Genomic DNA, 17782 nt, shown 5'->3' with positions numbered 1-17782 from the left:
TGTGTGTGGGTGTGTGCGCGTGTGTGTTTGGTTGGTGTGTGCGGGGTATGTGCGTGCAATCTTTTTTATTCCCTTTTGGAATCTGGGGCTAGCTTCTCCTCAATTGAAAAAAAAAAATTGCGTGTAAACTTTTTTTGGGGGGGGGCATGTCTGTAAGTTATTTTTCCATGTTAACCCCTCTATGATTTTTTTATCATCCCTGTAGAAAAATCAACTTTTTAGAAGGTCATTCTGCAAAATTATCAGTCCATCTGTATACATTTCCTTCTGCCTTTTTATACGACATGTCCTAACGGTGACCTATTCACACACACACACAAACCCCCACGTGGCACGATGGCCTTTATCTATGAACTAAAAGCACTTGTGGGGCATGTTTGTATAGATAACCACATTTCCCCTTTAAAAACATAGACCATACACAACCCATATCCCACCACAGAAGAGCGTACGTAAAATAACCCCGGATGAATTGGAAAACTTGCGTGCGTACATTCAACCTCAGGCGAAAGCGAAAACGCCATGGTGCATTTACGCCACAAAAGGACCCATGTATTATAGCCACTTAAATCTAGCGGAGTTAAAAACGACTCGCGCTATACCACCGCATTTAATAATTTCGTTGGGAAAACACAATTTTGAGGCGATCAAATTTTGCGGGACGCATGTTTGTTTTCTTTTTATTGATTGAATAACATACGTTATCAGTCCTAGCCCGTAGTCTCTAAATAATGAAGGAGTTATTGCTTAACCGCTCTCCCTGTAGAAGTCATTGGCGAAGGATCGTACCATTAGCGTGTCTATCCGTATTAGGTTACCAGTCGATGCATGTGTTCATTCATGTAGAGCGTGACTGTATGAGAGTCTGGGGCTGTTTCCCTATCTATTTGATATACACCACAAGCCTGTTAGTGTTACATATATACCCCCCTCGATATAAACGGGAGGACACTGATGTTGTTTTCGGTTGATGGACAGGAAAGGGTGTCCCCAACCAAACCACTGCCGTTTACGGGAGCCCAGGTCAAGCCAAAGTCAACATAGATTACGAAAATTAATACATAGCAGGTGAAACAACATAAACAAGCTCCGATGTCTTGTCATGTTGCCTGGTTATGACACACCCCGTGTCACACTCACACACACACACATGTACACGCCCTTTTATATACCATCCGCTATACCATCTGTTACAAGTTGTAACGTATAGCTAGTAAAAACAAGACCGTCCATACAGAAAGATCTAGCCACACATACCTTTGCACGTTTCCAACGTTGACGCCACCAGTACAACAAAAATCGTCAGGAACCGCTCTCTTGAAGCACACCACTGCCTCCCCACCATTCTTACCCTTGAGAATGAAAAGACGAAGGAGCGTTAGACGATCTTAAGACATCCTCTCTCTCTCTCTTACGACAGCCCCCGCACGGTAGCTTCAACCTGTCGCGTTGTCACACCTATAGCGGCACTCTAGGCGGCGGGGTTCATACCTCGGTAAGCCGTACGCCCGGTAGCGAACATCCCCGGCGGCGGTATCAACGTGCAACCCGCGAAGGGATCAGCCCCCAAACACCCTACTTTCCTGGCAATTTCGTCTCCCTCAAGCTAGTGATCAAACGCCTGTTATCCCAGGGATCAAGCGACGCGGTTAATTAGGACGATTCCCGAGGAAAAATCAGACGACGTAGAGCTCAACTACGCAACACCACAGCGTGCGAGACGTGTACACACTCACTGACTGAGCCTACTACGATATACCAAGAAGCGTGCACGTTATATATACCTTACTGGTGCCTGTAGAGTAGTACGTAGCCGCGCGGGTTTTTACGGGCGCGCGGTATTCCGCGGGCGACTATTTCTGTCACGAGCCCGTGTAGTAGTCCCCCGGACAGCGTTGCTAGTGTCCTCGCCTCATAACATTACAACCGCCCGTCAGCGGCGGCCACCAACTGTTTCCACGGCTTCGGAAAGGTCACATATGCTACATACCTGTTTTTCATATTTAATGAGGCCAACACGTCAGCTTGCCTCGTATACGTCGGTCCGTACTGTCACGGGAGGCCACCAGACGGAAAACGATCCATAAAGAGTCCCATATACGCCCGCGCTCTTACGGTAAGATACTGTCCCTCCCTCCGTGCTGTGTCATAACAGAAGTGAGAGAGTGTGTGTCGTTTTCAGTACGTGTTATAACGGTTATGGCTCAGAGACAGAGCGCGTGCGGGCACTTGGCGACCGGCCTTCTCATTGAGATGAAAGCAATGTAGCGGCCGTTCATCTATTATTTAGAAGCGAGAGAAAGATTGCCTATGACTACTTAATACCCCTTCATTGTTCTCCACTGAAGTTGTTCTGATCGGAGCTTCACCTATAGCGTGACAGTGTCGCTAAGGACAACAGCACAGGTGCAAATCACCATAGCAACGCCTCATTTGCATAATCACGTCCTCAAACGACGGGATCAAAGAGAAGATGGACGAAATCTATCTATTATCTGGTATCTACTAATTTTTCAAGCGTGCTGAGTCTATGGGAATGTGTATGGATTTTCCGATCACATGGAGAATAATCAACTGAAGAAAGAATCGAAGCGAAACACGATGACACGACCAATATCATTCCAACTTTGACCCATCCAGAATGAGTAGAGATGGGAAAATAAGATGAAAATACATTGAGAAAAGACATTAATGATCAGTCCTTAGTTCTGTTTATAGAATGTTGTCACTAATGCAATACATCACAATTTATCATCGATAGCTGTCATAGTAGTTTGGAACATTCTAAAAGAAATACCCCCTCACACCCAAACACACACACAAACACACGCACACACATACACATACACGCACACGTACACACACACACGCACGTACACACACACGCGCACACACTACATTTACAAAGATGACATTAAAAAAACGTTTTTAACCATACAGTATATCGAGTACTAAGTATACCGTACAAAGCTTAAGCAGCTGTGAAACGAGTGAATATATGCCGTACTGCGTACATTGCAAAACAATATCCGAAAACGGTCAAATAAATGAATGCCAAATCCAATGTCAAAGAAGAAGATGTGAAAGAACAAAATGAAGAATCTATTATTTGGTATATACGTATACCATATTCTGTGTGTTTAATCATTTGTTCAACCTTCTTGACCACCTAGATTTCATAATGAAGGCAACTTTTTATGCCAGTTCTTTTTATCCACACGCTCGCATCAGTTTTGGGGTTCCCAGAGGATGTCATCCAAACACTTAAATCAACATGGCCTAACTTCGATATAAGAAATAATGGACACTGCACGAGATATTGATGGACGACAGTTATACCTACGGCAGTTTTATCGGTTTTATAGATTCGAATTCATCCAAGGATAAAACACAACGTCGATAGACTCTGAGGTAAACCTTATAACGTTTGTGAAGTGGCCCGTCACTAATGTCAATTTGATGGAATAAGTCCCTGGAAAATAACGCAAATACGGAAGATTTTGACAAGCTTAAGGACCAATATATGCATTTATTACCATTCAAATATACTTTGGATACATATATGTAATGGAGGGAGGGAGGACGTTCAGATAATATAGCCTCTTTCAATATCATACAAAATTGCTACAAAGTGGCTTTTAGAGTATTTATTCATTGTACTTATTTTGGTGCAAAAGAATAACAAGGGTTCGTAGGACACCAACCTTCGTGAAGTAATTATAGTGTTTATCGTGGGAGATAAAGTGTTCGTTGCTTTCTTTTCAAGGACTAACACTTTTTAAAACCTTTTTGGTTATGTCCGGGTAATAGTTTGTCATAACACTATGCAATAATCAAAGAAGTGGCCATACCTCTGCTTGTAGAGTAGCTCCTTAGCTCCAGGTAGGCAACCAACAGATGTTTATTGGATTGTGCCACATTTTTTTCAACATGGGGGTGTTATTCTATAATTCATTACCTGCTACGGTGCCCCAAATCAACAAGCATCATTGCGACCTCAATGACCACCGACATGCTAAATTTCAAACAAATCCATCCAAAGAATATCGACTTATAATACTAATAGATGCGAACACACAACCACAGACAAAAACAATACCCCAGTTTGAGGCCACTGACATCCTTCACGGAGTTATAATAACAAACGTTTGACACGACCAGTGCACCACAGAGATTACACAACAAAGGTATCCCGGATACATACAGTAAAGTCAACATTTACTATTCCACGTTCCACGTCCTGCTGTATATATGGATCGATATGCCATTTGGTATCCATTGAACCATCCAATGTTCCGGATACGTACTCTAACAAGATTACTAAAGGCTCACAACTGAACGTGACACCGCTTTGACAATGCCTAAGACTAGAACATGTCGAACGAACGTCACGTGTTAAAAGGATGTGACCTTTGACCTTAATATTTGACCGATCACAGTCAAATATGTAAAACGTCAAACAACGAAACCTTATGATATAACCCAAAACGTGTCTTTGCTTTTGAAATCGACCTGTGAAAAATATGATTCAGAAGAAACAAGAGCTCCCTAACACCCGAAATTCGTGACCATAGCTTGTTCAGAACGCGAGATTTCAAAATCGGAGGCCGCTAGGGAGCCCAAAATCTAAACATAATTTTTCAGCTTTCATCACACCCTACCAACACACTAAGTATGAAACCAATCCACCCTGTCCGTTCTTGAGTTATCTTGTTCACAAACAGACACACACACACAGACACGCACATACACACACACACACACACAAAAGTTGAAAATATAACCTCCATGAATATTTCATAGAGCTAGAGGTAAAAAGTGGCGAATTTAGGGCCCTCTCCGTATTGCACAGGTCCATTTCCACCATAATGCACAGGTGCATTCCCAAATTCCAAAGCGGTACAGCGGTGTGCAGGTGTATAATGACGTGACTTTTATAAGTGGCGAATTTAGGGCCCCCTCCGTAATCCGTTTCCGTTTTACACCATATTACACAGGTGCATTCCCCCCACGAGACAGCTGTGTGGTGTGCAGGTGTATAATGATGTGACCTTTTTGAATCATTTGCTGTTACCGTGCTCATGCAAACGTCAGACGTGATAATATGAAGGCTTCCGAAACAGGTGTTTTTACCGCATGCACGACCGGAGGGTAGCAGGTACCGAGGGGAATCACGCGCTGTGCTCTCAGAAGAGTTGATGTATACATAAACATCTCTCTTTTGTGTTAGCAATCAATCGTTTCGCCTGGGGGAAAACAAACAATCACGCTTGGGAAGGCCTGCGCCTACGTCACACATTCAAACCGGGGCCCGGCTTTCAGGATCGAAAATTAAAGTATGATATAAAATACACCAAATTAAAAAGGACGTATAAAGAGAATAGTCGTGGGCATTTTTTTTTCTGTGTGCAGATTTTTACGTATATATTTCTATTTCCGTTATTGTTTCTGCAAACAGCCCGGTCGGGCCCCGGTTTGGAGATGTGCTGTTACTTTGCCCCACATATGACCAAACAGCCAGATAAAATAATCTCCAAGTAGATCCTATAATCGCATAAGATAGTACTAAACTGGCCAAGAAGTGTAGTCAGCCAAAAGGTATCCATTTCCCCGGGTAGCGAAACACACTCCTAAGCCGGCTTCACTCCTCTGCCAGCTTTTGATACATGTACTATCTTATGCTACCGTAGTATCTGCTCGAAGATTAAGATAACACACCTTATCGAACAGAGTGGGGGTTCTTCCCGGTGTGAGTGGTTCATTTTTGGGATACCCCCAGTGCTTCCGAACCTCAGTGCCAACGGACACTGCTCACTGTACTTGTCTACACTGTTTCTCACAACTGTGTAACGTTAATTGAGTGCCATCCCAATGTGATTGTAGAACAACAATAACAACACCCACATATCTATCTATCCAGCTAACCCGATTATCTATCCACACAAGGCTACAAGAAGAACTAGCTCCATAACCGTAAAAACTGGCCGTTCTATAGAAGTTCTAATCGTAAAATACTTCACACAGAGATGAACCAGTGGAGGCTTTCGATGGATTTCTTTGATCACACTGTGGATTAGTGTGCACGTGACTGCACTGTTGTACGTTAAGGTGGTATCTCACTGCACTTGAGGCACCGGTGCGGTACTGCATGGTTTGTCTACTGCGGCACTGTTGTGTTATTTTCGCCGATTTTTTGTTCATTTAAGATATTGCGTAATACGTTAAACTATGACTTAGAAGACAACAAAATGCACAAAACGTAAGAAAATTGTTCTTTACCTCTGAAATTCGTTGAGTAATCTAGATATTGCGTAATACATACGTATGACTTGGAAGACAACAAAATACACAAAACGTAAGAAAATTAGTTTCTTATCACTAAAATTCGTCGAGTCCTCTACGAACCCCGCAATGCCGCACGTGTGCCCAAGTGCAGTGAGATACCATCTTAAGTACGCACGTGTGCCCAATGTAACTGCACTGAACATGTTGTACGTTGTGTACGTTAAACAGTGTATGGACCTAGTCGTGCCTCAGACTCTTGTGTGTGGCACCTTGGCAACTGCACCGCGCCCCTACAAGACGGATGATCCTCCTGATACGATGTGACATTTCGGGTTTCAGATCTACGCCGTAGAGTTGCCGTATTTCACAAGTGAGGAACTCAAACTAATGGAGCCATCTCTTCAATGGAGACCGTTTTTAATTACTTCCATAATTGGCAGAGATACACATAACGAAGTGAAAATTATGCAGATTTGGGCTTAATTTGCATATATAATAAGGAAAAACTTCATCGTAAGTTCGAACCTAAACTCTGCTTGGAGCGTACTGTACAAGTATCTCGGCTAATGCAGGAACAGGATATGTTAGTACGTGTATCGTTCGCTTTTGCTTGCCATCCTATAACAACCTGATAGGTTGTCACGTCTGAAAAGTACCATGGTTTTCGTTTTGTTTTGTAGATATATAAGCGGTGAAGTTTGATTTTCAGTAAGGTCATGGTATGACGAACAATAGATTCTTCATTTTTGTTCTTTCACTTTTTCTTTAACTCTTTGACTTTGGAAATTACTTTCTACATTAACATTCTAACGTTGCATTCGTATCCGTTTGCCGATATTTTCTTTTTTCAACCCATGGCATTTTTGCATTTTTTTTGTTGTTGCAGATGCTTTGTACGATTCACAGTATCGTAATTTTTTCTTTTCTTAAAAACGAACGAAAAACGTAGTGCCATTTTTCATGGAGGTAATTACTCGTGGCATCCTACCCAAAATTACCACATGTCCATTCCGTCATACGTAGACTAAAGTTTGTGTTGTCACTCAGTAGATCACTATACCTTTGTACGATTCACAAAATTGTGGAAAACTTTTCGTTTTCTTGGAAACGGAAGAAACTTGATGTGCCAATTTTCATGGAGGTAATAACTCGTCGCATCCGACCCAAAATTACCACATGCATGTCCATTCCATCATACGCAGGCTATAGTTTGTGTTGTCACGCAGCATATCACTATACCTTTATAAGATTCACAATATTGTGGAAAACTTTTCGTTTTCTTGGAAACGGACGAAAATTGGTGTGCCATTTTTCATGGAGGTAATAACTCGTGGCATCCGACCCAAAATTACCACATGTCCATTCCGTCATACGAAGGCTATAGCTTATGTTGTCACGCAGTCGATCACTATACCTTTGTACGATTCACAATATTGTAGAAAACTTTTCGCTTTCTTGGAAACCGACGAAAATTGGTGTGCCATTTTTCATGGAGGTAATTACTCGTGGCAGCCCGGACCTAAAATTGCCACATGTCCATTCCATCATACGTAAGTTGTAGTTTGCGTTGTCACGCAGTAGATCACTATACCAGGGATGAGAGATCAGTGTCGTTTCAGCTGTCCAACTTAAGACCAGCTGTTGGTAAATAAAACATGTGGTGCTTCTCGTGTGTCAAGATAAGTGGGGCCCTCTGAGAGCGGTAAGGAATGTCCCGAGGGGGGTGGGGGTGGACAGGGGGAGGGGATGTTGTCAGTGTCCTTTCGTTCCTTGTCACGCCTTCTTAGTTGTTACTTGATCGATGACAAGGGAAATTCCCAAGACTTGTAGCGGACTTTATCAATCGACAAGTTGTGTGCACGTGTTTGATTACAGGACTTTAAAACGGACCTAAGCTACACTGTAGATGAGTTTATTGTGCTACTAGTATGCGCACATATGATTTGTGCGCATGTGTATGCAGTGGAAGTGAAAAAGAGGAAAATTATAATTACAAACGAAACGTCAGATAAAGCTATGTCAAGGCCACTAGTTAGTTCATCTTATACGGCGATGAAAATGTGCAAGTAAGCTTATTTTCAATTTCCGGTCCAATACATTAAACAGTTTTTCCGGTTGAACACATTTAGCTGCTATAATCAAACTTTTCAATGAGGCCGTCGCCTATACTGAAACGCATCAGGAAGGATCATACGAGGTCATGTAGAAGTAGAATGAAAGAAAAAAAAGTTCCTTAATAGAACGTTGACCATCGAAATGATCTTTAGGGACTTCATCTACATCAACAATCGGATTCGCTAATGCACCGAGTGATCAAAGAAATCCATTGAAAGCCTCCACTGGTTTAATCTCTCTGCGAAGTATTTTACGATTAGATGGGCCAGTTTTTACGGTTATGGAGCCGCTTCTTCTTGTAGCCTTGTGCGGATGGGTAATTGGGTTATCTGGATTGACACATAGATCCTATACACAGTCTGGTACCATTTGGCTATACTCTAAAAGGGTCGGTGTCATTATTGTTGTTATACTCTCACACTGGGATAGCACTTAATTACACTGTTGTGATGAATATGTACAAGAAGTAGTGCCCGTAGGCATTGAGATTCGAAAGGGCCACCAATAGAAGTAGGGGATACCTAAAAAAGAATGATTAGATTTATTTGATCCGCTTAGGTCACATTTCCAAAACGGGGCCGGGCCGGGCAGCTTTCGGGAGCGAAAAGAATTATATTGTAGACATCAAAATACACAAAATGTCAAAATAAGATACATGGGCATAATATGTGTATATTTCTAGGTATACAATTTGATTTTTCGTTTCTTAAAACATCCCGGCCGGGCCCCGGTTTGGAAATGTGACAAAGGTCTAAGCCTAACACGAGGAAGGACGCATGCCTTTTTTTTCCCGATGATTAAGTGAGGTGGGTTCTTTTACATACTTGAAGTGTGGCTCTCCTCAAACAGAAACGGGACCTCCATTTAACGTCCTATCCTACAACAAAAGGTTTGAAATATTCATTTTGGCCTGAGTGAAGTGAGGAAATTTGTGTTGACTGCCTTTAAACTAAGGGCACAACCCGCCGTACGTGCAATTTGTCCGTGCGTTTTTATGGGAGGCCACGTCCGCCACATATTTCTGAAAACGTTCAGGCTGTACAGGGCAGGCGCGTCGCCCGTCTCCTAAGTCATAATTTTACGTGTTACGTAATATCTAAATTATATTAACAATGACAAAACAGTGACGCAGTGAACGAACCCTGTAGTGACGCAAGCTTTACGCAAGTGCAGTGAGAGTGCACCTTTTCCCGAGGGCGCAACGTCGGAGCATATCATAGGACTCTAAACCAGGCCCTCGAAGTTTTGAGCCAAACACCGTACGCTACGCCACACACACACACACACCTTGTATACGGATCAATTTTGAAACTGTTATCAAAACGACTGATAAGATAGCATACAACGTCATCTGAACAGATGGACGTATATGCGTATTTTGACATAAAACGTACATAAAGAGAAGATTGATAGCTGTTTTGCTATCGGTCATTCCATTACAAAACCTAAATTGGTAGCTAATCAGGGAATGGCTTCAAAATGAGAGAGAGGGGATTTGTAAAAGGATCTTCTACTTAAGGACATGAGTCAACAATTGAATGGGTCAATTGGGTGCGTCTGTGTGTTTGTATTTTTTCCTCACATAGAGGAGCGCTAAACTTCAGCAGTGTGTTTCCCCCCAATAGATTATGTATCAATGAAAACCGTTATTGTTAGCCGCCTTTATGAACAATACCACTTTTGGTGAATCACACAATGGGTACCACTGTTTTGAAAACGTGATACTCACAAACCCCATGCAGACTCTATCCATGCATTCCCTATAGTGGCTATACGTATAGCCATATCCTTTATCGTGAATATTTTTGGGTGGCTTTTTCCTAGAATTATTATTTATCTTTCCTATAAATATTACTACCTGGAGCTTAATTTTGGGCTCCTTTAAGTTTAAGTAAGTATATTACTTTGTGGAAAAGGATTAACACAAGAATTAGAACTCACCATTTTTAAAACAATCCTCTGGCCTCCTTAGGGTGAAACTGGGAACTCACTGTGGATGCGCTGACACACGTTGGATGATGTTGAACTTGGCCTCCTGTGTTCGAGGAACCTACTAGTAGTTCTTAGGAATATATAAGAACTACTGATAAATATAAAACTAGCGGCAATGTTGGCGTTACCATTACAATGAATGAAATGCACTGCTTCATAATTTTTGTCTTCATGTCTTTTATCCTTAGGCCATGTTGGTTCTATTATATGGATAACATTCTCTGGGAACCACACAGCTCAACCCAGGGAGAGTGCAAATAAAAGAAGTTTTGCCTTCATTACACTAAGTCACCAGAAATGGTGAACAAATGATTAACACACAGTTCACAGAGACCCTCACATATGGGAGCACTATACAATTTTACAAGAAAGATGAACTTTCATGATTATATATGAATAGCACTTAAAACTGATATCAGTAGCTGAATTTTATTCTGAATTACAAGGCAATAAAGCCAGTGAGGCTGTTCATATATAAATTGTACAGCATATACATGTATATGATATACATATCTATATCTTAAGTCCTTGAGACTTAGTCAGATAATCAAAGAACAGGAAATAAGTATAACATTTACTTATGTGAATAGTTTCATGATGATCAATTTCATCGAGTTGGTATGTCACTGAATAAAGAGGCACAACCACATTTTCACAGACGTTTCGGAGAACATCTGTAACCTTCTTCAGGGCAATTCTGACTGGTTCACTTTGTACCATTACAATATGTGTCGCTGCTTATCACTTGTGACCGCATTTGTAAGCAGAAACACATATTATGCGAACCAGTCAGAATTGCCCCGAGGAAGGTAACAGACGGTCAAAGAAACGTCGGTGAAAATAAAGTTGTGTTGAGTCTCTTTATTCTCTTAGTATAACATTTACTGTTTGTCTCATTCATGGGATGTCCATATAGCTCAGTTGGTAGTGAAGATTCTGGTTTCAATATTACTAGTAGTTGGTAACTGTGAGACCCCAGTTTAATTTAGGAGGAATGTTATCCTGGTTAGAGTTGCACTGTCTTTACAAAGGGATGTAAAATGGAGGTGACTTGAGTACATTATAACAGCTTCATTACTCAGATGCATACCTACTAGCTGTAAATGTGTAATAAGATGACAACAGGATGAATTACTCTGTGCTTTTAATCACATCTTACAAAAGTGACTTGATGACAGCAACCATATGATCCACCCCACAGTCTACGGTAATGACATTTCCGGGTAAGGAAACTCTCCACGGGAAGTACTGATCGTTCAGGTGTCCTAGTCCCAGACACCCGTATTTGTTCACCCCCCACGTGTACAAGTCCCCGCTCGTCGTAACTGCCGCGAAACTGTTCAGTCCCGACTTTATCTCTTTCACCGCGACGTCAGGACTGAAATCGTTCTGTCCGAACAGCGCCTCCGGTAGCTGCTCAGGGATGGGGGTCTCCTCCAAGTTGGGACCTTTGCCGAGTATCCCGTAACCCCATACATACACCTGACCCTGGTCGTTTAGAACGGCACATATCGTCCCCCCTACCGCTACCTGTACTGCTTTCCCGACGTAGTCGAACGGCAAGAGCCTTGGTACGTTAACCTGCGTAGTCTCCGTTACCGATGCGAGTTGGTTGTATTCCGAGTTCCCCCAGCCAAAAAGGTCCCCCTTCTCGGACACAGCGAGGCAGCAGTCGGCAAAAGTTGCGACCTGCGTGATTTTTTCTCCCTCGATGTCACCAAGGAGTTTGGTAGGTCGGTGCTCGCTCTTGTAGTGTCCCAGGCCTGTCTGACCGTCAGCACCCCATCCACAGCTGTAAACCTCACCTTCTTCTGTCAGAAACAAGCTGTGGTCAAGTCCTGCGGCCATCTGTTTCACTTTTCCGTCTATCCTAACCCTGTTGACTTGCGAGCTGCCTCTGTATTCTTCGTTTTCCACCACGGGACGGCCGCACTGGCCGTACGCGTTGTTCCCGAGGGAAAACACGCCTTCTCCGTCAGTCAAGATCAAGGTGTGCGCCCGACCGCAGGCCACCTGAAGCACCTGGGTCTCCTGAGGGTTCGTCAGAGGCAGGTCGACGGGTGCAGGCGCGATCACATAGTCTAAGATAACAGTTCTCGCGCCTTCGTGGGTAGTTCTAACAGCCTTCTGTAGCCCTAGCTGCGATTCCGTGTTCACACCCGTACCCCACACCTTCCCCTTCTCTTTCGAACTCGTGAGAACGGTGAAACCATACCCGCAAGAGGCGGTCCGCGCTTCTTGCGAAAAGTCTTGCAAGCAGTAAGGCACGCTCTGTTGCATCCTGGGATGTTTTCTCGGAGGTGGGTCGAGAAAGTCGGGGATGCCCAACGCGCCCGTTGCCGCGTTTCCCCAGACGAAGACCTTGTTCACCCTCTTGGTTTGCTTCCCGATGTACTGGAAGACCGGGAGGCCATCTGGAGGTTTCTTCACACTTGGTGGATCCTTGAGTTTGGCTGTCAGAGCACAGGAGCTATGTACATGTCTTCTACACTTAAACACCACGTTTCTTTCTAAGTGCTTCTTAAAAACTAGCGGGGTCATCTTCCCCAGGTTATGAAGACCCTGTATCAAAGCCATGGTCCTCAAAATCTATTCCCACCTTCGAGTTATTGTCAAAATTGCCTCAAGATTTAGAGTAATGCGTGGAAATTTTAAAAACCATGTGCGCAGCCATCTTGGATGACCTCAAATTACGTAATGCACCAATTTGACCAATCAGAGATGGTGATTTGGGGCTGCGCGGAGTGGTTATATTTGTCGGGTCACCGCGCAGGATTGCAGTCATCCTTTCGTTCTTCCGATATTTTCCCTGGTAATATTGGGATTTTTACACGCTTTTAAGTTTCTCCATGTAACACAGCAAGCTGTATTTTGCCCTGTTTGGTAGCATGGATCCCCTGCCGTGTCCGGGGGACATCATCCACCTGAATGTCGGCGGTACAAGGTGAGTTTGTCTCCGCGAAATATCACATAGGTGTGGGAGGGGGGCATAGTTTTGGTTCGGCTGAAAAAAATTATTTTTGGCCCCTTCGCGAACTTGAGATTGTTTAATAGGTCTATCTTATTAAAATCGAATGAGCTTCATTGTAGACAAGAATTATATCACATTATATCTTATTTTTGTATTTTTTTAGACATAAAACAACTACAGTCACAGAATAATTTTTGGTGACCCGCTATAATTTCCAAGCAGATGTATGGCTTTGGCCTCTTCCTGTGTTCCTTTACACTCATAATGAGTATTTTTGCACGTTTTGAAGGAGCACTTTTTCAAAAGATGTGTCACCCAACACGTTTAAAGTGCTCATGTCACATATCACACTTAAAATACAACAGTTCCGGATTACAAGTGACGATCATGGATATTATTACTCAATGAACTATATACTACTATCAGTCAGTCTATATAACATGATTGGAAATTAACTTGATTAAACATGATGCAAGGATATTATATAGCTTGCCTTATAGCAGGGATCAAGCTGTATACCGCCACTCACACCAGAAAGGACCCCTACACATTTTGACAAGTGTGGTGGGTTAAAATTCTTTTAGTTTACATGCTCGAATCGTGGTGTGGCAGTCCTTAAACTCAAAGCCTCTGGTTTACGTCCTATCCGAGGGACTTTCCTAATGGCAGTTAGGTACTCATTTGCACCTGAGTGAAGTAAGGAAATTTTTGTAAAGTGCCATTTCCAATGCCAACATCAATGAGCATGTCAGGTGATTAGAACCCAGGACCTTTAGTGTCTGGGCCAAACACAGTTAAGCCAGACTAACACCAGGGGTAGCGCAGTATGACATTTCAGATTTCTACAAAAGGGGTGTGCATTTTGGAAAATATTGACAGAATAAAGACTCTCAGGGCACATAGTGAAACCTTCACACCTACTTCAGGGGTGCCTAAGCATTTGCACGAACTCTATGAAATTCGTACGAATATTATGTGATACACACGAATCACTATGCGAAAACGCACGAATATTATAAAATTCGCACGAATCACTATGCAAAAACGCACGAATATTATGAAATTCGTACGAACCACTATGTGATTCACACGAACCTTATGAGATTTGCACGATCCTTATGCAAAAACGGCGGCTGGGAGGAGGCATGATTTTGAGCGTTTCTACCCGTGATATTTATATTTCAAGGCATGGAATTGACATTTACCGTCGCAAAGATGTATTTGATAGCCTGTGAGCTACTGTTTTGCTTCATTTAGGCGTGTTACATCGTATTTTCCGTCGCCGCCGATCAAAGCCACCATCTTGAAAATCCCGCTCCATCTGTCACGTGACCCCGGCAGTGGTTGCGCAATTTCGCATAAGGATCGTGCAAATCTCATAAGGTTCGTGTGAATCACATAGTGGTTCGTACGAATTTCATAATATTTGTGCGTTTTTGCATAGTGATTCGTGCGAATTTCATAATATTCGTGCGTTTTCGCATAGTGATTCGTGTGTATCACATAATATTCGTACGAATTTCATTCGTGCAAATGCTTAGGCACCCCTGTACTTGTAAATGGTCATTATGCATTACACAGTGATTACTGATTGGGGTTAACACCTTAAGCCTAATCACTGTAATGCTAATGCATATTACCTATTTCCATAATAATCATTCACAGGATAGTGATAAGTGAGTGTCTCAGTATAAGGTTTCATGTTTTTTCCCCATAGATGTAAGTAACAAACTGTTCATCAGATTCAGGAAAAAATAATTGTGTCTGAAATTCAGTAATAAAAAAGTGGCAAAAAATTTGCCTTCATTATAAAATCGAAATGGTCAAGAAGGTTGAACAGGTGACTACTACTAGTAAGCACACAAATTATGTATGGTAATATACTAAACAATACATTACTTTTGTTTTGTCCCATCATGTTCTTGAAATTGGCTTTAGAAGCATTCTATAGCATATTTATTAAGTGTCTGATTTCTTATATTTCTTTGTATGGCACATGTTTTGTAACGTCTTTGTACAAACACAATTTGATGCATGCTCATCAGATCAGTTGTCACTCCCCTTTTTTATAAGAAGACCAGTTGTTTAAGATGACCAGATTACTAGTGTCTTGGTCCCCTGGGGGGTCCTCTTAGACAAGTTTGACAGTAATCCAATCTTACTGAGACTGGGAGTGAGAGCTGAGTGAGAGCAAACTATTATTATTAAAGGCTACTAGTAAGTGGTCCCTGGCTCTAACTAGTCTCTACCAAAGCTCTCTCTTTCTCTCTCTCTTTCCCTCTCTCTCCCTCTCGCCCCCTCTCTCTCTTTCTCAAAATAAGCAAAATAGAGTAATTGACCACTCTTCTGCTTTTCCTCTTTTTAGGTTTTCAACCTCCAAGCAGACCCTGATGTGGATTCCTGACTCTTTCTTCTGCAGGTGAGAGTTGTTTGTTTGTTTGTTTGTTTTTGTTTGTATTGCATACTCGGACAGGAAACCACTGGTGTACCACACCAGGTTAAAAGCTGAACAGTACAACTACAAGCTGCATTTCTAGACAGATTTATTTTATCCACTCAGGGACAGCCCCCACTCTTTTTGAGGTGTGACTCTCCTCAAATATGACACGGAATTGCACTGTGAAAATTTAGGACAAGAAGTAAGGAAAACTGCATAATTTATGTACTTCAAGCACTTTGGTCCAGACCTGTACATCTGGTGTATCTGTACAAACAAACTGTACAAAAATGTATTTGCAAAAACTAAAGCACTTATGGACACCACTTTTTTTAAGACTTCATGATCAGATAAGTAGATCCCAAATCATTGATAACAACTGTGATAAACTTGCAGATCAAGATAACTTTGCCAAGAGTTGTATCAAGACTCAAATCTGTGGATCCTCATCACAGTAATAAAGACAGTTGGATGATGGATACAGATTGATTTATTAAACTTGTTTAGTTACAGTTGCAGGTCCTAAAAGAGGACCAAAACCTGTACCTAAACCTGTGTACATCTACATGTACACAAAATTTCTACATAGCTAGAGATAACATAGGAGTATACTGAGTAGACTTTTTACATACAATGTATAAAACTTGGATCAGAACTGGAGGGAGGGTGTTTACTTCTGGTAAGAGCCTCGGGTCCCCCCTGAGGAGCTTATCAAGTTGTGGTCCTCCCCATTATGCAAATGAGATCACCGCTGCAGCGTATCTTATCACGGCACCCAACACTGTAAACACGGGAATGGTTTACAGCGATGATGTCGAAAATGCGTCACCCGATACCCCTCGCCCGCGACCCTGAGTTAGCTTGTCACGTTATGGACATGTTGTTTTGGTCACAGTGGTCAATGGAATACCTACGCTATTTATGGCGGGGTCGTGGGAAATATGAGCGTCATCCCTCCTCGGCTCCCGTCCCTGACGGAACTTGGTTTTGCGCCAAACGTTCCTAAAGGACGTCGACCTTTGCGAAGAGAAATTACGAATTCAGAAATAGCCCCTCGTGACAAGGTGTGCCGCCAGCGCATGCCATGTGGTTATCGCGGAGGGCGCGGGAAATTTCGGAACGGTCTCCGCCGGGCACGTGCAAACCCGCCCTCTGGGAGGGGCAGTGGGGACAGGGACGCAGTTCAAGGATACCATGACCTTGACAGTTGAAGTTTAAAAATGGTTGTTGTTGGTGTAGTAGGGGACCTACAGTACATGTGTACATAAATCATAAACCAGTACAAATTACCTGTTCGACCTATTTTGATTATTTTGATTATGTGCCTTTGTCATAATAATTCCTGCTATAGTTGTTAAGATTAAGTGCCATTTACAGTACTATTTCATTAGAATTAAAGACATTACTCTGGATAACAGTACTTTTCCAATAAGCAAGGCTCAAATTACATTATGTCATTGTGTTTTAAAATTTAAATGTATACATGTGCAGATGAGAAGAATGTACATGTACTTAAGTACAGTACAGAAAAAAATTACTTGCATAACATATTTAGTGTGGTAGAAATGGAATGTACAAATGTTATCTTTGTTAAAGTTACTGTACTATAAGTACTATCTAAGAATAGTTCAACTTTATAAGTAGAGCAGGGTTGGACAAGTTTTCTATTAATTCATTTGTCCTATTGGGCAAGCACATAAAAGATTTACTTGCCCGAACCAACTTTTTACTTGCCCAAAATTCAAATGACGGTCACTTTTATAATTATATGCATTGTCACTTCCAGCAATGGAATTCTTATTATTGCCTTAAAGTTTATTTTTCAATGTTGACCATGTCTTGATGTCATGACTGTAGAAGGTAACAAGTATAAAATCTCACTCAATGGAAAAATCCTACTTGCCCGATCGGGCAAGTGGGGTAGGTCATGCACTTGCCCGAACAGCACTTACACTTGCCTGGGACAATAACTTAGGCTAGTG

The 17782-nt window shown here is 42.2% G+C and overlaps 3 protein-coding genes across 6 annotated transcripts in view; 1 reads left to right on the top strand and 2 right to left on the bottom strand.

Moving 5' to 3' along the window:
• LOC118419598 (delta-like protein 1) overlaps positions 1–2189 on the bottom strand; it is an 80858-nt gene extending 78669 nt beyond the window's left edge. The window contains exons 1-2 of one of the 4 annotated variants that reach the window (XM_035826057.1): positions 1991–2189; positions 1258–1352 (exon numbers count right to left, since the gene is read on the bottom strand). In XM_035826057.1, coding sequence (XP_035681950.1) covers positions 1258–1352; positions 1991–2001 — 106 coding nt within the window. In that variant the 5' untranslated portion in view covers positions 2002–2189. The other 3 variants (XM_035826065.1, XM_035826074.1, XM_035826081.1) reach the window with 3 other exon arrangements.
• A 9091-nt stretch (positions 2190–11280) lies between these two features.
• On the bottom strand, positions 11281–12969 carry LOC118420824 (RCC1-like G exchanging factor-like protein). The gene has a single exon (XM_035827886.1). The coding sequence runs from the start codon at positions 12967–12969 to the stop codon at positions 11548–11550; it is 1422 nt and encodes a 473-aa protein (XP_035683779.1). The 3' UTR covers positions 11281–11547.
• A 171-nt stretch (positions 12970–13140) lies between these two features.
• Positions 13141–17782, top strand: part of LOC118421512 (BTB/POZ domain-containing protein KCTD3-like) — a 52286-nt gene continuing 47644 nt past the window's right edge. The window contains exons 1-2 of the mRNA XM_035828829.1: positions 13141–13336; positions 15729–15782. Of these exons, the coding sequence (XP_035684722.1) occupies positions 13281–13336; positions 15729–15782 (110 nt within the window). The 5' untranslated portion in view covers positions 13141–13280. The remainder of the gene's footprint in view (positions 13337–15728; positions 15783–17782) is intronic.

This window comes from Branchiostoma floridae, chromosome 1 (assembly GCF_000003815.2).
Source record: "Branchiostoma floridae strain S238N-H82 chromosome 1, Bfl_VNyyK, whole genome shotgun sequence".
Taxonomy (NCBI): domain Eukaryota; kingdom Metazoa; phylum Chordata; class Leptocardii; order Amphioxiformes; family Branchiostomatidae; genus Branchiostoma; species Branchiostoma floridae.
Note: the sequence above shows the minus strand (reverse complement) of the source record. Positions and strands in the feature narration are given on the sequence as shown.

Excerpts from the sequence above, each read along its gene's own strand:
- LOC118420824 (XM_035827886.1), bottom strand. The coding sequence starts at position 12,969 with ATGGCTTTGATACAGGGTCTTCATAACCTGGGGAAGATGACCCCGCTA.